We start from the raw sequence: 27,578 nt of genomic DNA, 5'->3' as shown, positions 1-27,578 counted from the left end.
GAATGTAGGGAAGAAGGAAAATGCAATTCTAGAAAAAAGGAAGATAATTTTAAAATGCAAATTGGAATTAGACAATTGGAAAGAAAAGGAATAGAAAAGAGCTACATGAGGTGAGCATTTATTGTTCTTCACTCTTAGCTAATTCCTTCAATAGTTACAGACACCCAGTTCTGTTTATTGAACTTTCCTCAAGTCTCAGACTTATTATTTCCCCTTGCTTTTTTCTCCTCAATATCACTTTCTCTTTCATTCATCCCTATTTCAATGTTCCCTTTCCTAACTGTCCCAGCCATCTATCTCTACCACTCCCTTCTCTTCCCCAAAGCCTACAATCAATGAGATTTTACTTGTGAGCCATTGAGGGTCCCCATTTTTCTGACACACACATGGATGTGGGTACACACAGACAGGACCAGTCACAAATTATTAACAATAACAGACAAAGGAAGGCATTAGCAGATGCTGCTCTGGGTCACAGGGACACAGACTGGATAAGAGCACAGAAGTGGATGCCAACCTAGATTTAAAAACAATAAATTTAAGAAATTAAGTTTTTGAATCATATATTCCAAGATCAACTGGTGACTACGCTGTTACTATATTCCTAAAATGCATCATGTGTCACAGCTCTTGCTCAGTAAGAAGGAGCTACCAAGGTTCCAAGGTGAAAGGGGTGAGAAAGTGATAGGAAAGAGATTAAAAGGCAGAGGATGGGGGGTGGAGCAGGGGGGAAGGGGAACAGATGACTTCAAATTAGATCTAAGCCCACTCGAGGCCAGGGTCTATGGATCTAATGTCTTTGCCCGTTTCAAAGAAAGCAGCCTGTGTTAAATGATAGGTTAGGAAGCCCCGAGTTCAAACGTGGACACAGACAGTTGCTAGCTGTGTGACCTTAGACTCTGTTTCCTCATCTGTAAAATGGGGATAAAAATAGAATCTTACTTTTTCATGAGGAAGATACAATATTTTAAAATAGTACTTATACTTATATTGCTTATTATTATTATTGCTAATAATAATGGGAAACGGCTGGGGGATGTATGGAGCCTAAGAGATGGATAGTCCCGTTCCGGGTGGTCGGGGCAGTGACTAGGAGAGCCCCTAGGGAAAGAGAGGGTATGTGTGCGGTAAGGGAGGAGAGGAGAGTGAAAGAGGGGAAGGGGAGCTCCGCCCCTTTCCCACCTTCTTTTCTAGCCTCTCCCAACTTGATCCCACCCATTTCCAACAAGGCGTAGTTCAAGATCTAGTTGCTGGGGCAACGCCAGGGTGCTGCGCCGGCGCGCGCGCGCACTAACATAAAAGGATGGGCGACTCGCGCAGCCGGCAGAGCAGCTTTAACGCCGACTAGGAAGCGGGGAGGAGAATCTATTAAAGCGGTGGCGGCGCGCGCAGCCAGGTGTCCCGGCAGGTGTCTGACGGGCGTTCCCCACCTGCTGTCCGTCCCGGTTCAGTGTCCGCTTCCCACCCCTCTCTCCGGGGCTGCTCGGGCTCAGGTAGGTGGTGGGAGCCCGGGGCGGGTGCAGAGCGGAATGGGCAGTGCCCAGGTACTGGGGGAACGGCGGCTGGGGGTTAGAGGGGAGCGGCCCTGACTTGGCCGGCTGGCGCGCCCCTCCCATACGGGAGCCCGGCCCGGCCCTCTCCGGCGTAGGTGTCTCGGGCTCCGTCATCTTTAGCAGAACGTTGCCCCGGGGGCTTCCTTAGAGCCAGCCCGGCCGCCCTGGGTAGTGAGAGCCTCAGTTTCCTCTTGTTTAAAACACTTTCCCTCCCCATCAGCTGGGGCTAAGGCGAAGAAAAGGCACCTGCTGCTGGATTTTCAGTCACTGCTTCCCAGAGATGTTCCCAAAAGAATAGACAACACTTTGGAAGTTCTCTGAGTCAACAGGTTGCAGAATTGGGATCCTCAAATATAAATTCCGGGTATTTAGGGAATCAGACAGTCAGTAAGCTTTAATTAAGCACTTAATATGTGCCAGGCATTGTGCCAAATATGGGGAAGTCAGAGAAAAAAGACGGTGCTGGCCCTCGAGGAGCTCACAGTCTAATGGGAGAGACAACATGCAAACAACTAGCACAAACTAGCTTGGATAAACTGGAGATAATAGCTATTAAGGGGGACCTGGAAAGGCATCTTGGAGAGCTGGGATTTGAAGAAAGCCAGGGAAGTCAGTTGAAGAAGAAGAGCATTCCAGGTATAGAGGTTAGTTAGTGAAAATATCTGGATTCCAAAGATGGAGTGTCTGAGAGAGGGAATAAGGTAACTGAAGGGACGGCGAGGAGATCAGGGCGAAGCTTTTTAGGTAGTTAGCATCTTTGCTCTTCCCAACAAACCTGTGAGGTAAGCACTTGGGTATTATCTTCATTTTCTAAATGGAAAAACGGAGGCACAGAGTCGTTAAATGACATATCCATGGTCACATTAGAAGGCAGAGAGGTAGGGAAAAATATGAAGTACCCTAGGTTTTGATTTCTGCCTCTGTAAGTTATTTTTAACCCTTACCTTCTGTTTCAAAATTGATACCACTTATCAGTTCTAAGGCACAAGAGTGGTAAGACCTAGGCAAAGGGGGTTAAATGACTTGCCCAGAGCAACACAGCTAGGAATTGCCTGAGGCCAGATTTGAAACCAGAACTCCTGTCTCCAGGTTTGGCTCTCTATCCATTGACCCACTTAGCTTCCCCATGCAATTATTTTTGTGACCTTGGCTTCATATTCCTCAGTTTCTTCAGTTATAAAATAACAAAGCTGGATTGGATGGTCTCTGAGGTCCCTTCTAGCTCTATATTTATTTTCCTATTCAGACAGTGCATTAGAGTAAGTGCCAAGGTGGGATATGGGCCTCCAATCCATTCTCTCCAGATTTCAAGTCTCTGGGTTCTTTCCATCACACCACACAGCCTTATTCCACTTTTTGGATTTTTGTCCTGGATGAAGGTAGTGGAGGTCTTTCTGAAAAGAAGAGGTGACTGGCAGATTTAATTATGTTGGCTCTGCTGTCCAGTTCAATTCAGACATCTATTAAACACTGTGTGCTACGTGCTGGGGATAGAAAAACAGAGAAGCAGACTCTGCTTCAGAAAATCTGTATTTTATTGGTTTGAGCCAGTTCCCTTAACTTTGTAGGTATTGAAGCGAAGAGCCTATTCTTTCTCAGGACTTCAGTGTTTGCTCTGCTTTGCCTTCTCTTCCATCACAATCTGGGGACCTTTAATCTAGGATTTTCTGCTGACATGTTTCCAGGGAGCCCTTTCCTTGAGAATAATTGGAAGAGAATAATTGTAATGGCTTACATCATATTTTATCATTTATAATATATAGCATCTTCCTTGCAGCCCTCTGAGGGACATAAGGCAAGCATTGTTATCCTTTTTTACAAGTGAGGAAACTGAGGTTGTCATTGAGTTTCTTACATCTATTCAGCCACCAAATGATCAGTCCTAATTTTTCCTGACTCAGAGTTTAGTGTCCATTCTGCTCCATTAAGCCCCTCTTTTTTTTTCAGAAGAACTGATTGTATCTCTATCATATTTATTTCAATCCAATTTAATCCCTGCCATAAGGATACATCCCTAAGGGCTTTTTCACTAAGCCTGGCTATTAGTTTCCCTGCCCTCAATTTCTTTCCACCTGCTGCCTGCAGGTATAGCATGTGCTTTGTCTCATCTCACAATATAAGATTAAGTTTGGTTGCCTTTTAATCAAGCACAGTAGGATTGAACTGGGCAAAGCAGAGGGTTGATGTTGAACTTATGTTCCAGCCCTGGGGGTGGCCAGTGTTCCTGCTCAATTGCATTAGATGAAGTCTGGTCAGAGGCCAGGGAGAAGATTGATGTGACTCAATAAGACTTGAACCTGCCAGAGCAGCTTCATACATCCTCTCCAGCATCATGCTGGTGCTTCAGGCAATGTTCACAATTGGTAGGAAGGTGGGCTGTGAGAGCTCCTAAAAGGTTGTTGTGAGCTTCTTTTCCTCGATAAACCTGAGAATTTGGGTGACCTACAGCTGAATGTGGTCAGGCCCAATATATGCCAGTTACTTCTATATCTCTCTTTAGTAGATATAATAACTTAATGGGGTAGGGGAGTAGGGAAGAGACGCTTTCTTGGAATTGCTTCTGCCCCATTCCTATATCAGTAGTTGGCATTTACATAGCACTTTAAGGTTTGCAAAGTGCTTTATAATGTGTTTTCTCATTCGACCCTTACAACAACCCTCCGAGGTAGAGCTATTATTTACCACCACCCGATTTTACAGGTGAAGAAACTGAGGCCAAGTGAGATTAAATGACTTGCCCAGGGTCACATGGCTAGGCATTGCTTGAGGTGGAATTTGAACCCTGATCTTCCTGATCATCTAAGTGGTACAGTGGATAGAGTGCTGAGATTGGAATCAAGAAGACTCATCTTCCCAAGTTCAAATCTGGCCTTAGACATTTATTAACTGTGTGACTGTGGGCAATTTGCTTAACTCTGTTTACCTCAGTTTCCTCATCTGTAAAATGAATTGGAGAAGGAAATGGCAAACCATTCTAGTATCTTGGCCAAGAAAACTCCAAATGGGTTTGCAAAGAGTCCAACGTGACTCAAATGACTGAATGACAACTTCCTGAGTCCAAGACAGGCCCTCTATTCACCAAGTAATCTAGCTGCATCTAGAACTAAATAGGGAACTAAAGATGCTGGAGCTACAACCATCATTTCCCCTAGCCTGCAAGGTAGTGAGAGATAATGCTTTGCTCATTGTCCAGAGAGGAAACAGGAATTTGGTAGTCGAAGGTAGAGGTTCACCTATTTGGTGTTCTTGACTCCTCATGCAGTCTAGGGAAGCCTGTAGACCCTTCCTCAAAATGATATTTTTAAACACACACAATAAAATATTTAGGATTACCAAGGAAACCAATTATATTGAAATAAAATTGTTAGAATATTCAAAAGCAAGTTCCAGGTTAAGAAGTCTTGGCCCAAAAGAACTGAAAACCAATCTTTTGTAGTTTTATGCTCAGCAAATAATAAGCATTATTACTGCTACAGAAAATAAATGTTCTTGAAAGGCCTTCTGTAGGTCAGATTTTTGCTTAGTCATATTAATATACTACAGGAGTTTGCTAAAAGAATGCTACAAGCAAAACCTTCATGTTTAGGTTTGATTTTGAACTTTACAAAACCAAAAAAATGATCCAAATGCTCATACATTGGATTAGCTTTGTGGTCACTGTTATTGGAGCCACAGACTCCTTTATTTGATTTGATGTAGAAGGAATTATTAGATTTATATTGATCTTTTCAGAAGCACCAACAGAGTGATTTTTGGGAACAGCAGCATTTTCAAACCTGAAAGGTTTTTATGGTTTTTAAATGCAGAATCCATTGCTTATAATAAATAGCAGTTCACATTTAATTGAGCATCTAGGTTTCACAAGTGGGACAGAGTGCTGAGCCTAGAGTCAGGAAGACTTGAGTTCACATCTGATCCCAGACATTTACTAGCTGCATGACCCTGGGCAAGCCACTTCACCTTGTTTGCCTCAGTTTTCTTATCTGTCAAATGAGCTGAAGAAGGAAATGGCAAACCACTCCAGGGTCTTTGCCAAGAAAACCCTAAATTGGGTGATGAAGAGTCAGGCATGACTATAACACCTGAACTGGATATAAATCCATGTATATATCTCTTTATGATTTATAAACCCCTTTATGTAATAACTCTGACTCAGTTCAATTCACATCTAGCCTCAGATACTGGCTGTGTAATCCTGGGCAAGTCTCTCTGTCTCAGTTTCCTCATCTGTAAATGGGGAGGGATAATAAGACCTATCTGCTAGGGTTGTTGCAAAGATCAAATAAGATAATAGTTGTAAAGTTTTAGTTGTAAAGCTTTGCAGACTTGAAAACAATATATAAATACTATCAATAACGCTGAGGTTGCTGATGCCCTACTATGTGCTAGTACTATGCCCAGGATTGTACTAGGCTCAGGGGATGCAGAAACAAAAGTCTATGCCTTCAAGGATAAGAAGGGAGGAAAGGAGGTTGGGGAAACCAATATGTATATAGAAAATGAGATGTAAAATTTATAGAGTAATTTCTGGGATGATCAGAATAGGCTTCCTGTAGGAGAGGGCACCAGAGCTGAGCTTCAAAGGGAACTAATTTTTTTTTGAAGTTGTTGTATATTTTATTTTGAAGACTAAAGGTTTTATAAAATACATTATTAAAATTATACATATGCAGGAAACAAGAATGGTATAATTTAGCAATTATGTTCTAATTCCAAGCATATCTATAACCAACATCCATTGCTTTCACTTAGCCAAGTTACTTACAGGCTCAGTGTTTTATATACTCTATTACAAAATAATATATTAACAATATATTATTATCTCATTTGACCCTTGAAACAACTCTGGGAAGTAGGTGCTATTATTATTCTCATTTTTCTTTTCTTTTAAAAAATTTATTATTTATTTTAAAGTATTTTTCCAAGGTTACACGATTCATGTTCTCTCCCTCTCCGCTTCCCTCCCCACTCCTGGAGCTGACAAGCAATTCCACTGGGTTATACATGATTTTCCTCATTTTTCAAATGAAAATGAGACTGGAATAGATTAAGTGTTTTTCTTAAGTGTCTGAGGTTGAATTTGGATTTAGGTCTTTTTGACTCCAAGACCAAAAGTCATTCTGTTTTGCCACCTCAGTGCCCAGGGGAGGTAGGGGTGTGCCACAAGGCACAGTGAGATGGAGATGAGAGTGTGTTCCAGCTTTGGGGGACAGTCTGGGCAGAAGCATGGACCTAGGAGGTGGAATATCAAGCCAGTTTGCTAGAACATAGAACAGGTAAAGGAGAGAAACATGCAGTAAGCCTGGAAAGACACTAGAACTAAAAAATAAAAGACTTGAACAGACCAGTAGAGATGAGGAGATTTGTGTCTTGGAAGCAAGACTGAGACCCCGGCGAGTCTCTGCACTTGCAGAGAGACAGCATAGTGGCACTGGCCGCCTTGTCATTCCTGGAACAAAAACTCTCCTGATTCCTGACATTTTCACTGTTTCCCACCATTCCTGGAATGCTTCCTTCCTCATCTGCCTCTCGGCTTCCCTTCCTTCAAGTCTCAGCTAAAATTCCACTTTCTTTGAGAAGCTTTTCTTCATCTCCTTTAATGCCATAGCTTTCCTTCTGTCGATCTCCAGTGGTCTCCCACATTAGCCTGTGAGCCCACCCTGGACATAGTAGGTGCTTAAATGTTTGTTCACTGATTGTAGCCCAGGAAATCAGGAAGAACTGGGTTAAGTTTCTCCCTCCAACCCATCAGCTCTGTGACCATGAGTAAGGCATTTACTCTCTGGTAGCCACAATCTCCTCAAAGTGTGAAAAATAGTATCACTGAGGATCAAATAACTTAATATAGTCACAGTGCTTTGAAAACCTTAAATTATTATATTAGCTATTTGTCAACAAGCATTTTATAAGGCTGCCATTTTTAGACCCTGTGCTAGGGCCTGGGGATACAAAGAAATGAAAACAAAACACGGTCCCTGCCCTTGGGGTGTTCATGTTCTAACGAGGGAGACCTACAAGACATAGATGATGGAAGTGGAAAATGATCTGAGAGGGACAGTGATCTCAGAGCCCTGACTCTTAAATTACTGGGGCAGCCAGGGGTGAGGTTCAGTGGTAGAAAGCCAGGCCTAGGGATGGGAAGTCTTGGGTACAAATCTGGCCTCAGATACTTCCCAGCTGTGTGACCCTGGCCAAGTCACTTAATATCGGTTGCCCAGCCCTTACCACTTTTCTGCCTTGGAACCGATACTTAGTATTGATTTTAAGATAGAAGGTAAGTGTTGAGGAAAAAAAATCCACAAATAGATGAGTGGCTGATTTGTATCAGTTATAGGAGGTAGTTTTCACTATGGGAGTTTCCAACACTGACATGGTATCTCCAGGCTTCCTCTCCTCATTGTCACTGCTCACATTTGTGTAGCCTCTTATGGGACATAAGGCATTTTCTTCCCAAATCTCATTTGATAGGCAGTGAAGTATTATCCCCGTTTTGTAGGTGAAGAACCCGAGGTTCAGAGGTGATGTGGTGAGGAAATGGAAAAGCTTTTTTCTACTACTATGGGAGGAGAAGCTTCAGGGTTCTGACTTCCAATCTGTTGTATCAGCGCTGCTTCCTACTTGACCCAGTACCAGTTCTTGCCATCTCCGGCTCCTCTCCGAGGTGCTGGGTTAGTTCTAGTTGGCAAAACTTTGTAGAATCCACTTTGAATTTAGAGTTTGCTGCTCTTTTATTTTAACTAAATGTCCTGCCTTCTCTGCTTTGTCCATGTTGTTCCAGCTTCTGGGAAGACTTGGAGGATGGGCAGTGATTAAACCACAAATAGAGTGTAGAAGGAACGAATATAGGAGCAAGTGGCAGGGAGATACGGGGGGCAGTGGGTAAAGTTTGGGCAGAAACTACGAGCCTGGATTGTATCGCTCAGTTCTCATTTCTAGAGACGTTTATTACATGCCTACTATGTATATGGCATGGTGAGGGGTAGGTGCTGAAAAATGAAAATGTAAAATGAAGCAGTCTAGAATTTGAGCAAACCTGATTGCAAAGCCTTTAACCCTGTTAATAAGGTACTAAAAACATTTTAGAGACAAAAACTGAGGTTTGGAGAGGTTTTGACTTCCCTGGGAAGTCTCTCCAGGCTGGGAATATGGCCCAGACCTCCTGATTTAGACCTTTCCCTGTCTGCAAGAGGAATATAATGATCAGATCCTTGACTTAGCGTGCAAGTTACTGGAAGGAGTGCAAAGGTTGGTGAAGAATGAAAAGTTGATGAAAAACTTGACCCCTGGTTTTCTTTCCTGGGCTTTACTTTGTCATTTGTCAAATGGAGGAGCATTTGATCTTAGATCTAATTACAGTGATATTAGCACTTTGTTGAAAAGGAAGTGGCTTGTGTGGATAACTTTAGAGAGACTTGGCACTCTGTCCGAATAGATTTAAACTGTTACAACAAAGTTTTAATTGTGTTAGACTGAATTCTTTATTTCTAGAAGAACTCTTTCTCCCCTACTGTCATTGTATGCAAAGGGGTTATATTTGTATACAGGATATCCCTTGGGGATTCAGGATATTACTTTTTAGAGGACAGACTTTTAAAGTTATTAATTGATTCATCTGGCTTAAAAAAATTCTCGTTTTGATTTTTATTCTTCCATCTCCTTTGTATAGTGGCTTGAAAGAACAAATATGGACCTGGCTAAGCCATTTCTTTTAAACCTTTACCTTCTGTCTTAGAATCAATACTGTGTATTGGTTCTAAGAAAGAAGAGCAGTAAGGGCTAGGCAATGGGGGTAAGTGACTTGTCCAAGATCACACAGGTAGGAAGCATGGGGTCAGATTTGAACTCAGTCCACTGAGCCACCCAGCTGCCCCCAACCAGCCAAGCCATTTTAGCATGAAAGAACCAAACCTCTAAAGGAGTTATTCTGAGGATAGTGCTTAATCACCAATGCCATTCCTCTTCCAGAGGGGGAAGAAACTGGAGAAGGAAAGAAAGAGATAATAGATATTTCCTTCTTTTTAGATATGATCACATTTTGGCCTGGATTCTAATGTCTGAAATTAGGAACAAGTAGGACAGGGCAGAAAATGAGGGATCATCACTAGTGTGAAAAAGAATTGTGGAAAGTAAGACATATAGGAGAGAAGAGCAGCTTCCTTGCAGAAATTCTTGAGGCCTCTCTTTTCCAACTTCCTCCACTCAGTATATATAGGCCATCGGTTGGGTCAGGTCTGACTCAGGCAGGCCTTGTGGTTTCAGCTCCAGATTAGGACAAGCTGAGACACTCAGAGCATATAATATTTAACAAGAGTTTACTCAACAGCGTGCAAAGGTTCCTTAGTAAGCATATAGAGTTGGTTCAGTTGGATGCAGCTCCCCAAGGGGCCCTGCCTGCTCAGAAGGGATTGTTAATTTGCAGAGCAGTCAAGAAGGCAGAGACGTCTGAGGAGCCCCAAGTGCTTGTGTGCTGGGTTTTTGTCTTAATGGTGATTGGGGAATTAGGTAAATGGTTCAGGCCTTAGTTTTCTGGACCAGTCAAGTATCGAGCATGTTTTCATTGCCTTTTACATGTATCATCTATTTCAAAAACCTTTCCTGCAGATTTTAGAGTTATTTTTATTATAGCTTTAAAAGCCAAATGGATTATGGGGGCTGGATATGTTTGAGGAAATGAAAGCAAAGAGTTAACAGAGGTGGCTTGAGAAAACTATGGAAAAGATGAAAAAATGAAGAAAAACGACTGGCTTAAGAAAACTGACAACTTATTTTATGAAGAAACAGAATTTTATATGAAGAGAGTCTGGAAAAAGATAGTTAAGAATTATGGTTTGAGAGCAACTATAGATGACAGAGAAAGAAGATGAAGGAGACTTCTTTCCTGATAGAAATGTTTTAATCATCTTGTGAAGAGGATAAAGAGAATTCACAAGAAGATTTTGCTTTGCTTGGTACCTCGATTAAACTGAATGTTGAAACTGTTTTCAAAAATAAATATTGAAACCGTTTTCAAAAATAAGGCGAGGTTCTCTGTGGTTATAGTTATGATTGGAAGCAACTGTGATTCTAATAGCTAATACATTGTAAATATTTATTTGTATCTTTGTCAATAAATTATGTGGGCAATAACTTCTTAATATTTATTCAATCCTAGGCTTTTGTTCAGTTGCAGGCTTTTGATATGTAGAGAAAGGAGCAGCCACTTCTGGTAAAAGATTTTGCTGGTTCTAAAGGTAATAATAAACTTGATTTCATTAGCTAAGTCTTAATAAACTTAAATTTATTGGAATAATTTTAACTTATTTTAATAAACATAAAAATTAAAAATGCAAATAAACTGGGATAGGGGCTCTGAGCAAGTTTGATTAATGATAGATTGGCATTTAATAATTAATTATTAGTAATTAAGATATATTATTACTAGATAAGGAAAATATATTAATAGTACTGGCCAAATATGCCTACATATCTGGAGAATTTTGGATACTGAGAACAAATATGGTAAGAAGTCACAGAGCCATTAGAGGGAAGACTTACAAATGAGGCTGGTCAGTTGTTAAAACTCTTAAATAAAAAAACTTAGGTCACATGTAGTGGATTTTCAGGTGCACAGCAAGGCCTGCTGTCACGGTACCTGACCACATTCATAGTAAATGCCACCTCCATCTGTACTGGATTTCTTGGTGAAGTTCTAAAGATTTTCTAGGAGATTTTAACATCTAGGAGATTTAACATCTCTTTAATGGCCTTAAGGCTGTTACTGGATAACTTTGAGCCCCCTCCCACCTATCCGGGCTTCTTATAACTTACTCCTCAACAAAAACCCTTGATTCCTGGCTGTTCTACAAAAAGATACCCCATCTCTAGGCTCCAGACATTCTTTTTGGTTGTCTTAGAATCCATATTAAGAATCTGTTCCAAGGCAGAAGAGCAGTAAGGGCTAGGCATGGGGGGGTTAAGTGACTTGCTCTAGAAAGTGTCTGAGGCCAGATTTGAATCCAGGACCTCTTGTCTCTAGGTCTGGCTCTCTATACACGGAGCCAGCCAGCTGCCCCATTAGAAAACAAAGCACTTCCCAAAGCACCTCTAGGTCCTTGAAGCCCTTTCTTGGAAGGAATATGTGTTAGAAAACAAGGCAGTGTTGAGCTTGCTAAAGAAGCAGCTTGTATGCTGGAGAGAAAAGTCTTTTTAAGAGCTCTGTCCTTCCTTGTAGAGTTTTGTTTTGGGCAGTAATGGAGCAGAGACCCCTCCCACACCCCAGCTCACGGAGGCTGAGGAAGGCCAGCTTCAGAGGTCTATGCAGTCATGGAAAGGGAGATGAAGAGGAAAGTCAGACATAAGTTAATGGGAATACAAGAAAAGGCAGAGATATAAAAATTCCAAGAGGGCGGCTAGTGTCATTCCCAAGTAATTAAACCTACTATGAGAGTCAGAGATAGAAACGATGAGAAGCTTTAAAGGAACATGAACCAAAACCCTTTAATGAAAGAATGAATCTTGTAGCTGCTCAAAAATCATGGAACATCATCCAGAAACTAAATACACAAATCACAAGAATAATAAAAGCTTAAGATCCATGGGGAGGGGAAGTGGATCAGAAAATAGAGCACTCTAGGACAGCTAGGTGGCTCAGTGGATAGAGAGCCAGGCTTTGGTGGTGGTGAGGATTATGGGTTCAAATGTGGCCTCAGACACTTCCCAGCTGTGTGACCCTGAGCAAGTCACTTAGCCCTAATTGCCTAACACTCTTCTGTGAACTTGGAAACAATACTTAGTATGGCTTCTAAGACAGAAGGTAAAGGTTTTTTTTTTAATTAATTTAGTCAATTTAGAACATTATTCCTTACTTACAAGAATCACATTATTTCCTTCCCTTCTCTCTCCCCACCCTTCCCGCAATTTCATTGCGTATTAAATATGTCAGAAGGTAAAGGTTTAAAAAATAAAATAAAATACAGAAAGCAGACAAAAACAGCCCTATAATAAAGAAAGCAGAGCTCTCCAATTAAGATCAAGAGGACAGACAACAGCTAAGAATTTAGAACCAGTTCAGAAATGGTACAGGCTCTGACCACATAACAAATTTGGATCTCAAACAAAATATGAGAAGGCAAATTTAACAAAAGATAAGCAAAAGGTATTAACTCTGAAAGAACACATAAATCCTATAGAAGGCAGAGCGACTCACTTTAAAAGCTGCACAGAGATTATTTAAAGATGACAAGTGCCCCATCAGAATATGACAAAATGAAAACCTGAACATAACGCTATCAGAAATTCTGTAGCAAATTTTTAATATATACAACAGAATCCTGGTTGCATGATTCTACAGATCACTGTCAGAGGAATGCTCCAAGGCATGTGTTGATTAAATTTCAGAATTTCAGTGCCAAACAAATTTTGCAAGTAGCTGGAAAAAATTGTTCCTAGCTCAGGGGAGGAATGTCAGCATTCAGTGAGGAAGGAGGGAACATAGGATAGGAACACAGGAGGAGATAGGATAACCTGACTTTAGGAGTGGTTACTTCTAAAGGAAGGCTTGGGCTATTGACTTGGGATGTGGGGTAACTCCTCCCACATGATATTAATTTCTTAATGAATTGGTATTTCCAAAAATGAGGCTTAGCAGAAGATATACCATTAAAAGAAACAGAAAATAAATTATATATCTAAGAAGCTCTACCTCAAGAGGGACATTGACTAGTGAACAATATTAATAATGATAGCTAACTTTTATATAAGCATACTGTAGGCCAGGTACTATATGATCCTCACAACAACTCAGTGAAGTAGGTACAATTGTCCCCATTTTACAAATGAAGAAATGAAGGCAAAAAGATTTGAAGGTCACATACAAGTCAAGTGTCTGAGACTGAATTTGGACTAGGCTCTTCCTGACCCCAGGCCTGGTGCTCTATCCACTGCACCACCTCACTTCCCTTAAAGAGATAAATAAGTATGTTCCATGAAAGGGAATAAGAATTCAGAATAAATTAGGGGATAGGAATGAGGATAAAATACATGATAACATCTTAGAGAAGGGCACTACAGAAGAATTTTATGTAAGCTAAGAGATTGGTGCGGAGGAAAGGATAATTTTTATACTACATATTTATGCGGGCAGGGAAAAGAAAGGGTCAAAAACAATGAGGAATAGCTAATAAAAAGAAAAAAGTGAATTTAAGTGAAGTTAAAGAATCTGGGATAGGAGAGGCCATGAGAATGGAGAGATGGAGAACGTGTGGAAAATGCACAGAATAATGTAAGCAAAATGAATTACATGGACAAAGTAGTAACTTAGAAGAGCAAAGATAAAAATCAACGTGAAAGAAATAACAGGAGAAAAATACAATGTTCATAACCTTAAATGTGAATGGATTAAATATTCCAAAAAAGTGAAAGTGAGTGGCAAAATGGTTTAAGAAAACAAACCCCATATAAACAAATGAGTAAGAAAACAAAACCCCTGCATGCAAGAAACACAAGAATATAGACAGTGAAAATGACAGACTGGAACAAAAATTTCAATGTATTATATGATTTTTAAAAAAGGAATTACAGCTTTGACATAAGAAAAAATAAAAATAAAAGTTTACAAGATCAAGAGAAATTAGAAAAAGGAAACAAAGTTACATTTAAAGTGACATAGCACCCAAACTTATCAAGGCAAATTTAAATGAATTGAAAAACATAGTATCCCAATAATTTTAGCCTAATTTAATGTTATCTCAGATCTGGATGAGTCCAATAGAAAAATTAAAAATAATAAGAATTAAAGTGATTGTTGGAAAGGTTAGATGTAAAAGTCTAGTAATATCTTTTAAATTGAAAATTTAGGAATATACATATCAGTATCATCAATACTTTCACCAATATAGATCACATTCTTGGGCATAGAGAAATTATAAATAAATGTGAAAAAGTAGAAATATTAAACATATCCTCAGTAAGCCAAAATACAGCAAAATAGTATCAAGTTATGGGGAATACAAGCAAAATATACAAGCCTAAACAGAGATTTAATAATGATATCTTGAATAATGAGTGGTCATAAAACCTATCAAAGGAAAAAGTCAACTATATGAAAGAGAATAATAACAAGACCCTATATCAATATTTTTCAGATATAACTAATGCAGTTTTGAGAGGAAAATTTTTATTTATGATAACTGGTGGATTTTGCCTCCTCCCCACTCTGTAGTAGTCTTGGGTTCGCAAAATAGTGAAAAAAAAAAAGGATTAATGGGGGAGCTCAGTAGCTCAATGGATAGAGAGCTAGGTCTGGAGACAGGAGGTCCTGGGTTCAAATGTGGCCTCAGATACTTTCTGGTCATGTGATCCTGGGCAAGTCACTTAAACCCAGTTGCCTAGCTCTTACTATTATTCTGCCTTAGGACCAATACAGTTTCTAAGACAGAAAGTAGGATTTTTTTAGAGAACTAATAAAATGATTTTTAAATAAAAAACTAGTATATAAAATTAATTTCTCACTGAAGACATTCCATCTCCTGCCTTTGTATACTTTGGCTATTCCCCATGTTTGGAATTCTCTCTGCCCCTCTTCAAAATAAACTCTACTAGCTTCCTATTGCTTTTAAGACAAAATGTACATGTCACTGTTTGACTTTTAAAACCCTCTACAACTTGGCCCCAAACTCATTATCTGTTAAAATGATCACAGAAGAAGAGCTCTTGAAAATGAAGTGAAACTGAAAAAACAGACACAAATAGACAAAGTACTGGTCGGTCTAATTAAAAAAAGGAAAGAAGAAAGGCAAATTAAGAGCATCAAAGATGAAAAGGGGGACCTCACCTCCAATGAAGAGAAAATTAAAGCAATCATTAAAAACTACTTTGCCCAACTATATGGCAATAAATATACCCAACCTAGGTGATATGGATGAATATTTACAAAAATATAAATTGCCTAGACTAACAGAAGAAGAAATAGAATTCTTAAATAATCCCATATCAGAAAAAGAAATCCAACAGGCCATCAAAGAACTCCCTAAGAAAAAATCCCCAGGGCCTGATGGATTCACAAATGAATTCTATCAAACTTTCACAGAACAGCTAATCCCAATACTATACAAACTATTTCACATAATAAGCAAAGAGGGAGTTCTACCAAATTCCTTTTATGACACAAACATGGTACTGATTCCAAATCCAGGCAGGTCAAAAACTGAGAAAGAAAACTATAGACCAATCTCCCTAATGAATATAGATGCAAAAATCTTAAATAGGATACTAGCAACAAGATTCCAGCAAGTGATCAGGAGGATCATTCACTATGTTCAAGTAGGATTTATACCAGGAATGCAGGGCTGGTTAAATATTAGGAAAACCATCCACCTAATTGACCATATCAACAAACAAACAGATAAAAATCACATGATTATCTCAATAGATGCAGAAAAAACCTTTGATAAAATACAACACCCATTCCTATTAAAAACACTAGAAAGCATAGGAATAGAAGGGTCGTTCCTAACATCATCTGCAATGGGGATAAACTAGATGCATTCCCAATAAGATCAGGAGTGAAACAAGGATGCCCATTATCACCTTTATTATTTAACATTGTACTAGAAACACTAGCAGTAGCAATTAGAGAAGAAAAAGAAATTGAAGGCATTAAAATAGGCAGTGAGGAGACCAAGTTATCACTCTTTGCAGATGACATGATGGTCTACTTAAAGAATCCTAGAGAATCAACCAAAAAGCTAATTGAAATAATCAACAACTTTAGCAAAGTTGCAGGATACAAAATAAACCCACATAAGTCATCAGCTTTTCTATATATTTCCAACACAGCTCAGTGGCAAGAATTAGAAAGAGAAATCCCATTCAAAATCACCTTAGACAAAATAAAATACTTAGGAATCTATCTCCCGAAACAAACACAGAAACTATATGAACACAACTACAAAACACTCTCCACGCAAATGAAACTAGACTTGAGCAATTGGAAAAACATTAACTGCTCATGGGTAGGACGAGCCAATATAATAAAAATGACCATCCTACCCAAGCTTATTTATCTATTTAGTGCTATACCTATTGAAACTTCCAAAAAATTTTTTTACCAAATTACAAAAAACCATAACAAACTTCATTTGGAAGAACAAAGGGTCAAGGATATCCAGGGAAATAATGAAAAAAAAAATACAAAGGAAGGTGGCCTTGCAGTCCCAGATCTCAAACTCTATTATAAAGCAGTGATCATCAAAACAATTTGGTACTGGCTAAGAGACAGAAAGGAGGATCAGTGGCATAGACTTGGGATAAGTGACCCCAGTAAGACAGTATATGACAAACCCAAAGAGCCCAGCTTCTGGGACAAAAACCCACTATTTGACAGAAACTGCTGGGAAAACTGGAAGACAGTGTGGGAGAGATTAGGTTTGGATCAACACCTCACACCCTACACCAAGATAAACTCAGAATGGGTGAATGACTTGAACATAAAGAAGGAAACTATAAGTAAATTAGGTGATCACAGAGTAATATACATGTCAGACCTGTGGGAAGGGAAAGACTTTAAAAACAAGCAAGATAAAGAAAGAATCACAAAATGTAAAATAAACAATTTTGATTACATCAAATTAAAAAGGTTTTGTACAAACAAAACCAATGCAACCAAATTGAGAAGGGAAGCAACAAATTGCAAAACAATTTTCATAACAAAATCCTCTGACAAAGGTTTAATTATTCAAATTTATAAAGAGCTAAATCAATTGTACAAAAAATCAAGCCATTCTCCAATTGATAAATGGGCAAGGGACATGAACAGGCAGTTTTCAGCCAAAGAAATCAATACTATTAATAAGCACATGAAAAAGTGTTCTAAATCTCTTATAATCAGAGAGATGCAAATCAAAACAACTCTGAGGTATCACCTCACACCTAGCAGATTGGCTAACATGACAGCAAAGGAAAGTAGTGAATGCTGGAGGGGATGTGGCAAAGTAGGGACATTAATTCATTGCTGGTGGAGTTGTGAATTGATCCAACCATTCTGGAGGGCAATTTGGAACTATACCCAAAGGGCAATAAAAGAATGTCTGCCCTTTGACCCAGCTATAGCACTGCTGGGCTTGTACCCCAAAGAGACAATAAGTATAAAGACTTGTACAAGAATATTCATAGCTGCGCTCTTTGTGGTGACCAAAAATTGGAAAATGAGGGGATGCCCTTCAATTTGGGAATGGCTGAACAAATTGTGGTATATGTTGGTGATGGAATATTATTGTGCAAAAAGGAATAATAAAGTGGAGGAATTCCATGGAGACTGGAACAACCTCCAAGAAGTGATGCAGAGGGAAAGGAACAGAACCAGGAAAACATTGTACACAGAGACTGATACACTGTAGTACAAGAGAACGTAATGGACTTCTCCATTAGTGTCAATACAACGTCCCTGAACATTCTGCAGGGTTCCAGGAGAAAAAACACTATCCACAAGCAAAGGACAAATGATGGGAGTAAAAATACCGAAGATAAGCAACTGCTTGACTACAGGGGTGGAAGGGACAGGAATGAGGAGAGACTCTAAATGAACACCCTAATACAAATACCAACAACATGGAAATGGGTTTGAAGAAAGGAAACATGTGATACCCAGTCGAATTGTGCGTTGGCTAGGGGAGGGGCAGTGGGAGGGGGGGTAAGATAAGAAAAGGGTCTTTGTTTCCAAGGAATATTGTTTGAAAATAACCAAATAAAATAATGTTTAAATTGGAAAAAAAAAAGAAAATGAGGTGTAATGGATAAAATGCAAAGCAAAACAGTAAGACAGTGAGCACTATCTGTAAGTGAAATGGTTTGCCTCCAGAAGCAGTAGCTTCCTCCTCAGCAGAGGACACTACGCAGGGTCTGGAAGAAGTTGGGTGGTTGTAGTGGGGCTCCTTTACTTGCCATAAAGGGATGGTGTAGAGGCTGCTGAGGTGCCTTAAAACTGCCAAGGTCTGGGCACAGGGCCAGAGCTCTTTGGCTCATTCCTGAGGAATTATGGACCAGAAAGCAGCCTGGGAAATCCAGGATTTCCACAGAACAAACATAAAGAAGCAGTTTTGAAGGATAGAAGAAATATTTATATGAAAAATAAGCCCACTTAAAAAAATTAGCTGTGATTATGATGAAAAAGTAACATTAACCATAAAGCTTTGTCTTGATCAGGTCTCCTCGGAGAACCTCTAATGGAAGCCATGAGAACATCAAAGATTTGGTGACAAGAAATCAGTGTTCTGAGGCCACTATTTTCCTCCCATGCTCTAATTACTATTTACTTTTGGCTCTTCTAAGGAAAACACATTTTCCCTTTCTGTTGTGATCAGAGAAGACAGAGCTACTAGCAGAAGCAGGCTGTTTTTTCTATGCTGTTCCAGGTGCGGTCCACATACGTGGTGGCTCAGTCCTTATTCCAGAATCCTAATTGTTAGGATTGGTTTGCGAAGCTGCATGAAACAGAAAAACGCAGCTCGATCGTCTGTCATTGCAAGAAGGAGTAAAGAACCTGCTTTGATTTGTGACAAAGCTCAGACTACCCAATGCTAGATTCAAAACAGGAGAAAAAGGCATTTTCTTTAATAAAATTATTTGTTTATATTTCTTGCTCTTTGACCACTAATTCTTTAAGATTGCTATTTAGTCTGCAATTAATTTTCATTCTGTTGCAGGGTCCCTTATGAAATATGTTTATTACATTATGATTTGAAAAGGATTCATTTACTATTTCTACTTCTACATTTAACTATAAAATTTTCTTGTCTTAATTTATGATCAGAGCCAAGAAAACATATACAGCACTAGAAGTATTGTTTGAAGAATGATTTCCACCTTCAGAGGAAAAAATGGTTGGCCTTGAGAAGTAGTGGTTTCCTCCTCAGTGGAGGACATTAAGCAGGGACTGGATGATGTTGAGTGTGTTGTAGTGGGACTGGGTTGGGGTAGATGGATGAATAGAAAAAAGTGAGGCATAATTTTTTACATACTTTATTGGTCATCTTTTGTCAAAGGATGACTCCTCTAGTGTGGTAGGGGAGGAATTTTACCTGGGAATTTTAATGTAACAAACATATTTTTTAAAACTGCAGGAATTTAAAAATTCCATTTTTGGAGAGTTCTATTCAGAAACTTAACTTTAACCATATAAGTTGGAAGAAAGAAAAGGCCACCTGGATGGCAGGATCTAAGCTAAAATGAAGCTGATAATTTCAGTAATATGGAACTTTGCAATGCCAAAAGCACCTTCTCATCTCCTTTGACCCTCACAACAATTTTTAAAAAAATCCTTACCTTCCTTCCTTCTTAGAATCAGTACTGTGTATTGGTTCTAAGGCAGAAGAATGGTAAGGGTTAGGCTATGGAGATTAAGTGACTTGCCCAAGGTCACTCAGCTAGGATTAGAATGAAATCCAGTTAGGTGCTTCTTGGATGAAGGCCAGGCCAGCCTTGGTTTTTTCCTGGATTAGACTGAATTGGAGAAAGCTGAAGTTTAGCAACATTTCAAACTCATTCTATGAAGTTAGCTCAGACATTAATAATTTTTAGGGCTTGGTGGCTCTGCCAGGACCTTTAAGGAAAAAGTGCAAAGTTTATTTTTGTGGCTTGAATCCACTTTCCTTTGTGTGCTTTCCCTGCTGTCACAGACAGCCCCGCCACTGATAGCCACCACTCTCAAGGCTCTCTTTTGGCTGGGGGCAGTTCATTTCTCTCTGTCCCTCTGGTCCTTGAGGACCATCCTCAGCTAGAGGCAGCAAATGTGGGAAAGCCTCCGACCAGAAGGGAAGCCTTTTGGAATACTGGGAAAAAACAAAACAAAACAATCTAAATGTGGGAAAGCCTTCAGCAAAAACTCATGCTGGCAGGGAGCTATCAGCTAATTCCTATGGGAGGAAAATCCTTCAAGGAGGCTACTGTGGTTTCAATACCAGCTCAGCCCTCATCAGGCATCAGAGGATTCACTCAGGAAATAAAACTCTCGAGTGGAAAATTTTATGGGAAACTCTTTGACCTGAGGGGAACTTTTAGGCATGTCGCTGGCCACACCATGGAGTGGAGGCCTTTTGATTGCAATGGACATGGAGAGGTTTTACCAACAACATCATCTTAATCTGTACCAGAGAATTCAGAGTGAAGAGAAGTCCTGTGATTAGATGTGATTAAAGGAAAAATTTTCTTCCTGTGTCAGAGGAAATGGAAGGTGCCAAGAAGAGTGAAGAAGGGTCCACAAGTCATTGATCACAAGCTGAATCTCAGGTCATGATCTGGATGGAGGAGCTGATGTCCTAGCTCAGAGCCCCTGATTTTCCTTATCATAACTTAACATCATCCTGATTCAATTGTTATAAATTGATGAATGTACTTGTTTAATTAGGAACTCTGTGACATAGCTCCGTGGTTCAGTGGATGGAAAGCCAGGCTTAGAGATGGGAGGTCCTGGGTAATTACCTGCATTGGTAATTGGTAATAATTCTGCATTGGAACCAATACCTAGTATCAATTCCAAGATGGAAGGTAAAGGTTAAAAAAAAAAAGTAAACTCTGCTTCTTTGGCTATAAATATACTTGTTACCACTGACCCATGGATTCCATCCTTCTTAAAAGCTTAAAATGGTTCCTGTATAGTAGAAGCAAATTCCAGCACCTCAAGGAAAGCCTTATTTAATCCAAGTAGCGCTTTTTTTAGATTGCTCTTCATTTTTATGCAGTTTTCCCTGCTCTGCCTCTGACATTCCCCTATATTTTTTCCCTGTCCCCAGTGATAAAGCTATGGTAGCACAAGACACATCTAGAAGCTCCTATATTGTACCTGATCAGTTCCGTGGTGTAGACTCTCTTGGCTCAGGAGTCAGAGAGAGGACCAGACTTGGGGAGTGTCTACAGGATTTGCCTGGTTCCTCCCACATTAGCTCATGACTGGTGGGTTCAGCTATGTCAGTGTGTCCCAAAATAACAGGTGGTGGCAGAACTACTCTCCAAAGGAAGCTGAAAGCAGCAGGGCAATGCAGAAGAAACATTTGTGGAACTGAAGAATTTTTAAAAAATCCCCATAGTTTGGATTACTCGAATTTGATAAAGGTGTGAATGAGGCTTAATCCACCCAGGGAATATTTTTAATTTTAAAGAGATGCTTAACATAAATTAAGTTGGCAGACCGAGTCAGCACTGGGCTTCCAGTGTTTCTTGCCTATTTCAGGTTTCCTTGTCCCCAGGTACACCAAAGAGTACTTCCCCATTCCTACTTCTGCTCGCTCCACCACGTATATACTCTCAGTTTTGCAAGTGTGCCTTGAGGAGAAATAAATGAATTGGCATGATGAATTAGGAATATGGTTTCTCTCTTCCAAGAACTGATGTATAAATTGTATACACTGAGCTTTCAGAGACATACTCCATCCGTAGGACTCAACTCTTTGTGGATATTTAAGGCCCTCAATAGTAAGAAGACTTGGGTGGTGTAGTGGATTGTGCTGGACCTGGAGTCAGTAAGATCTGGATTCAGATCCTGCCTCTGGTACTTTGTAGCTGGGCAAATAAATCACTTAAAGCCTAGCTTCCTCAATTCTCTTATCTGTAAAATTGAGGAATATAGCACCTACCCCTCAGGATTGTTGTGAGGCTCCACTGAAATAATATACGTTAGGTACTCTGCCCATCTGAAAGCCTATATAAATTAGGTATTGTTCTTTATAGCTTACCTGTCCCCTGACTATCTTAGTGCTCTTGGAGTCTGAACCTTAGTTTTCTCATCCAAAACGATGACAATAAAATCATAAAATCTTGAGTTCGAAGAGACCCTCAGAAGTTACCTAGTCCAATCTGTACCCGATTAATAATAATCATTCCCATTTGGTTAACATTTTAAGGTTTGCAAGTACCTTCCCTTTCCTCAGCACCTGGTGAGGAAGATTATTTCCATTTTATGGTTGAGCAAAGTGAGATTCAGAGAGATTTTTACTTGTTCATGAAAAGTGCATCTCAACTGGCAAGTGGTGGGGGCAAGATTGGAACACTCAGTACCCTCCAAATGTTGGGCTTTCTACTACCCTGGCCCGTCTGTGGGGACAGTTCTTGTAGGCATGAGTTCTTGATGGTGGCCATCTTCGTCCATGTGTGAAATAGCTCAGGAGGGAGGAGCAGCAATGGGATGATGGTGGCAAGATTCAGGACCTCGGTTTGACTCTTGTTCTGCCATTACTTTGCTGTGTGATGTTGGTCTGTTCATCTACGCTCTCTGGGCCTCCGTTTCTTCATCCTGGAAGAAGAAGGGGCTCGGAGTAGCTGATCTTTCTCTTTCCACTCTTGAGCTGAGGAACTCCTCTAAGTGGGAGAGAATAATAGAGGACCTGATCTGGGGAATGGGGGCCCTGGGAGGAGGTGGTAGTGGGAAGTTGGGGGCCTGGATCTGTCTTGAGATTGCAGGCTGCCTTTCTGAGTTTGTTTCTTCTCTGTTGCAGCACAAGCCCCAGGATGGAGGCCAGTGGAGGCATGGCGCACACTCCCACCGCATTGCCCTACTTTGTGGCTCTGTCCCAGGTCCTGGGCCTGACAGTAGTGGCTGTGACAGGGGCCTGGCTTGGCCTCTACCGCGGAGGCCTTGCCTGGGAGGGCGCCCTTCAGTTCAACGTGCACCCGCTGTGCATGGTCATAGGCATGATCTTCTTGCAGGGAGATGGTGAGTCCTGGCTGGGTAAAGCTGGCATGGGAGATGGCATCCCCGCCATCCCCTTTCTGTCTATATTATAGCTCTATTGGAGGACTGTTTGGAAAAATGCTTCCCGTCTTGGGGCACGGACAAGGGGGTTGGTTCTGGGAGGAGACATGCTACAAAGGAGGCCCAAATCACCTTGAGTTGGGATACTAGAAACCAGTCAGGAGGAGGGGCATTGTTGTCTGTAAGCACAGACCCCAGGTGGGAATGGGAGCTGTACTGCTACAGTGTGGGGGACAGCCCCTTCCTCAGCTTGATAGAGCACTTTCATCTGCACAAATATGCAGGAAAGGGAGACGGACCCTTCTGGAAGAACCAGGCCCGTAAATAGAGCAGCTTCTCAAGGTGGCACTCGGGAGCTAAAAGACTGCTGAAAAAGCCAGAAGTGTTTCCCTGGGATACAAGCTGCACCGTTTATTGTCTCTCCCACTTGCAAGTGAGGCCGCAGCCTGTTCTCTCTGATCAGCGACAGCTGATGAGCGCTAACCGCCTTCCCTGGGGTCTGGGAAATCAATTCAGAGTTGCCCTGGCCGCAGGCACTATTTTACAGGTGTCCTAAGCAGCTAAATCCTAAAGGAGCCACCGAGGTGGGAACCCTGTGGGTACCTCCAACTCCCTCTAGCAGATCATAACCTTCTCTTATCTGGACTTTCGCCTCCTAAATCTTTGTCCTCACCAGGCTTCCCATCCCCAGTTCTCCCAGGCCTCGCTCTGACTTCGCATTCTTCCCTTCCCCAACTCCCGGGCTCCTCCTCCCCAGTCATTTGTCCGACCACATGGATCCTGACAAATCCCAACTCTGTGGTTCCCATCATCCGCCTTTTCTGCTCCTCCTCAGATGCTGTGAGCTGAGCTCTAGGGAATTCTTGGGGGAGCCAGTTGGGTCCAATATGGAGGCATAAATTCTGAAAATAATCAAAAAGGGGGCTTTGGCAAGTGACGAGCCGCAGTGAGACAAAGGATCGAGAGTAGCGGCTGGAGATGAGAAAGGCTCCCTCCTGGGCAGAACTGGCTTGTTGGAGGGCTGGGGTGGGAGAGGGACGATGTATCTTTCTTCATCCCAGAGGGGCCTTCCCCTGCCAAGAGAATCTCGTACTTCTCTGGTACCGATTCTCTTCACATGCCCCAGGCCAGACCTTCAGGCCCCCTCATACCCATCTCCCGCTGCTTTGGCCTCACCCTGGCCTCCATTCCTGGTACCCCTCCTCACTTTTTTGGGCCTTTGCTCCCACACTTTCCTCCTTTCTCAGACTCTCTTGGAATATTACAATAACCTCCTCATTCATCTCCTTCCTCCCGGGTCCATCCAATCTGTCCAACTCTATTATTCTTCTAACTCCACTGGCGCCCCGTAGCCTCTGGGATCAAGTGAAAACTCCTGTTTGGCATTTAAAGCCCTTCACGACCGAGCCGAGACTGCCAGTCCAGCCTAATCACACACCTGCTGCATGCGATGCTCCACTTGTGCCGTGCCCGGGCCGTGCCTCCCTCCTTATCGCTGCCTCTTGGAATCCCTCTCCTTTGCACAAAGCCTTCTCAATCCTCCAATGCCAGATTGCCACCCCCCCATCCCATTTACCTTGTATTTTAGAAATCGACTTATTTAGATGGGTGGTGCCCTGATGATCTTTGAAAGCAGGGACTGTTTTATTTCTGACTGTGAGCTTAGTAGTGCATGACAGCGCTGGGCATTTTAGGACTAGGGGTCAAATGAAGCCCCAGGTACTTACTGGCTGTGTGACCCTGGGCAAGTCACTTAACCCTGTTTACCTCAGTTTGTTCATCTGTAAAATGAGCCGGAGAAGGACATGGCCAACCCCCTCCAGTATCTTTGCCAAGAAAACCCCAAATGGGGTCATGAAAAGCCAGACTTGGTGGAAACAACTGAACAACAGTAAGGACAAGGTGCTTGTAGGTTGGCATTCTTTTCCTAACTCTTCTTCCCCACCTCTCTTAGGAATCCTGGGTTTAACTTCCCAGGCCCACAGGAGGGCGCTCACTTAGAAATAATAGGATTTATTCTGAAAAAGACCAGCCCTAGGGATGCAAATGTGAGAATAGTCCAGGGCGCTCTTTGGCCGGGGCAGCGCCTTGGGACCCTTTACTCTGTGACCACAGTAAACTGAGGGATTCTCATTCGTTAGCCACAGTGGGAGATCAGCCAGTGTGATCAGTGGTAGGCCCAGTGGGGACAAAAGGCGTCTCTGTGTTTATAGGGAATAGAGGCTATTTTAAAAGCTCTTTCAGTGGGGGCGACAGAGACGGGGAGCGGCCCTTCCCTTTTTTGGTCAGGGGCAGAGGGAAGGGTGGGAGAGGCAAATAGCTGAAGCAAAAAGAGATTTGGGTTGGATCTGGTCACAGACCTGTTGGCAAGTCCTCCAAGCTACTGGACACCCTCCTCCTGCTTGGGGGAGGCTCTGAGCTTAGTGCTAGGCAGAAGGGCCCACACCTGTTTCATAGGTGGGTGGGTGAGTGGCGGAAAGGTGGGCAGCAGGAAACTCATTGGTCTGCTGGGTCCCTTTTCTCATCCCCCACAAGCACTGCTGGTTTACCGGGTCTTCAGGAATGAGGCCAAGCGCACCACGAAGATCCTGCACGGGCTGCTGCACGTCTTCGCCCTCATCATCGCTTTGGTTGGTGAGTGCCCTGGTGTTCCCCCTCCTTCCGAGGGGCATAGACAGAGCCTCACGGCCTCTCCTCGCCTCTCCCTCCAGCCTCGAAGTGACAGACAGGGCCGGTGCCCCTGGGGGAAGCTCCTTCCTCTTCACTTGTGTTGGGAAGGATGGGGCAGGCCTGGAGCGAAACCCTGCCTGCATGCTTGAGGGGGCCCTCTTTGCCCTCCTTTCCCTTCCCCCCCCCCCATTCCTCCAGAGAGTGTCTGACTCTGCATCCATGTCTTCCATCCAGGACTGGTGGCCGTGTTTGAGTATCACAAGAAAATGAACTATGCTGATTTGTATAGTCTGCATAGCTGGTGCGGCCTCTTGGTCTTCGTCCTTTACTTTGTGCAGGTAAGTCCTTCCTGCTCCAGCTAAGCCTGGGGAGGCCCGGGAGGGCTGTGGTTGGCCCCAAGACGTCCCTCCCCCCTGCCCCAGGCTTGGCTTTGGGGTGGCTGAGGGTCCAGCCTGGCACCCAGACTCCTTGCCCTTTGCCTGTGCGGGCTGCAGGCTTCCAAGATGGGCTCCCGTTCCTTGTGGAACTCTGATGCAGGCTCCGCGTTTCTTGCAGTGGCTGATGGGTTTCAGCTTCTTCCTGTTCCCCGGAGCGACGTTCTCCCTCAGAAATGGGTACCGCCCTCAGCATGTCTTCTTCGGCGCCACCCTCTTCCTCCTTTCTGTGGGCACGGCTCTGCTGGGCATCGAGGAGGCCCTGATATTTGGGCTCAAGTGAGTGACGGGGCCCAGCAGGGCACCAGGGCAGGGGCCGCCTTGTGCTCAGCTAGGCTGGCTGGGGGTTCCCTGGTTTGGGCCGCCCTTCTCACCTTCCCCTTCTCTCCCGCAGGAACAAGTACAGCGAGTTCCAGCCCGAGGGCGTCCTGGCTAATGTGCTAGGCCTGCTGCTCATCTGCTTCTCTGCCGTCCTGCTCTATATCCTGACTAGAGAGGCCTGGGGGCGGCCCCCCCGGCCCGAGGAGCAGGCCCTCTCCATGGACTTCAAGACGCTGACCGAGGGTGATAGCCCCGGCTCTCAGTGACCCCCGGCCACGCAGAGCGGGAAGTGGTTCTGTGGCCAGGAACCTCTTCCCTTCCACGTGGGTGTTGGAACATGTCTTTGTATTTCCTTTTCCCTGTTGCGCCCATCCTTTTGGGGACTCACAGGCTCCCCCTGAGGCTGTTCCTGGACACTGGCAGGACACTGAGGTAAAGGTGCCCTCCAGATGGTCTTGGGGAGGAGCCAGGGGGATAGTCTGGTTGGTTTGTTACCCCTGGTGGCCAGGGGCTTACCCTGTCTCCACAGCCCTCTCCCCATCCTTCCTTCGGCTTTTGTTCTCCGTACCTCACCTCTTGGCAAAATTAGCCGCCTGCTGACCTTGTGCCCTCCCCCAGAGCTGGCCCCGGAGCCCAGGAGCCCCAGGAAGAGGAGGAAGAGCCCTTAAAGAGACCCTAACCCGGCAGAAAGCAGTCCGTTCCCACGGGAAACACCGTTATTTCGTAGATGAGGAATGTGACCTTCCTAAAGTCATATAATTACTTGTAAACTCTTAGACCACATGATTCCTTCATCTGGTGGCTTGGAAGGTGCTTGTTCTAAAAGTTTTTGGTTTGGGGACCCCATTCATTCCTCTTAAAAATGAGTGAAAACCCCAAAGA

General features: G+C 42.5%; 1 protein-coding gene across 2 annotated transcripts; it reads left to right on the top strand.

Annotated features, from left to right (window-relative positions):
• The first annotated feature begins 1,289 nt into the window (after nt 1-1,289).
• LOC100025730 (transmembrane ascorbate-dependent reductase CYB561) lies at nt 1,290-27,578 on the top strand. Of its 2 annotated transcripts, XM_016430614.2 has the most exons (7): nt 1,290-1,493; nt 10,705-10,783; nt 23,015-23,232; nt 25,807-25,905; nt 26,176-26,279; nt 26,497-26,654; nt 26,770-27,578. In XM_016430614.2, the coding sequence occupies exons 3-7, from the start codon at nt 23,028-23,030 to the stop codon at nt 26,960-26,962; spliced, it is 759 nt and encodes a 252-aa protein (XP_016286100.2). In that variant the 5' UTR covers nt 1,290-1,493; nt 10,705-10,783; nt 23,015-23,027; the 3' UTR covers nt 26,963-27,578. The 2 variants fall into 2 exon arrangements, with proteins under 2 accessions (XP_016286100.2, XP_016286099.2); XM_016430613.2 differs by lacking the exon at nt 10,705-10,783.

Source organism: Monodelphis domestica, chromosome 2, assembly GCF_027887165.1.
Source record: "Monodelphis domestica isolate mMonDom1 chromosome 2, mMonDom1.pri, whole genome shotgun sequence".
NCBI lineage: Eukaryota > Metazoa > Chordata > Mammalia > Didelphimorphia > Didelphidae > Monodelphis > Monodelphis domestica.
Note: the sequence above shows the minus strand (reverse complement) of the source record. Positions and strands in the feature narration are given on the sequence as shown.

Bases quoted from the DNA above. Each gene is read 5' to 3' on its own strand.
- LOC100025730 (XM_016430613.2), top strand. From the start codon at position 23,028: ATGGAGGCCAGTGGAGGCATGGCGCACACTCCCACCGCATTGCCCTAC. The intron at 25,906-26,175 runs GTGAGTGCCCTG...TCTTCCATCCAG, and splicing joins CCTCATCATCGCTTTGGTTG to GACTGGTGGCCGTGTTTGAG. The intron at 26,655-26,769 runs GTGAGTGACGGG...TCTCTCCCGCAG, and splicing joins GCCCTGATATTTGGGCTCAA to GAACAAGTACAGCGAGTTCC.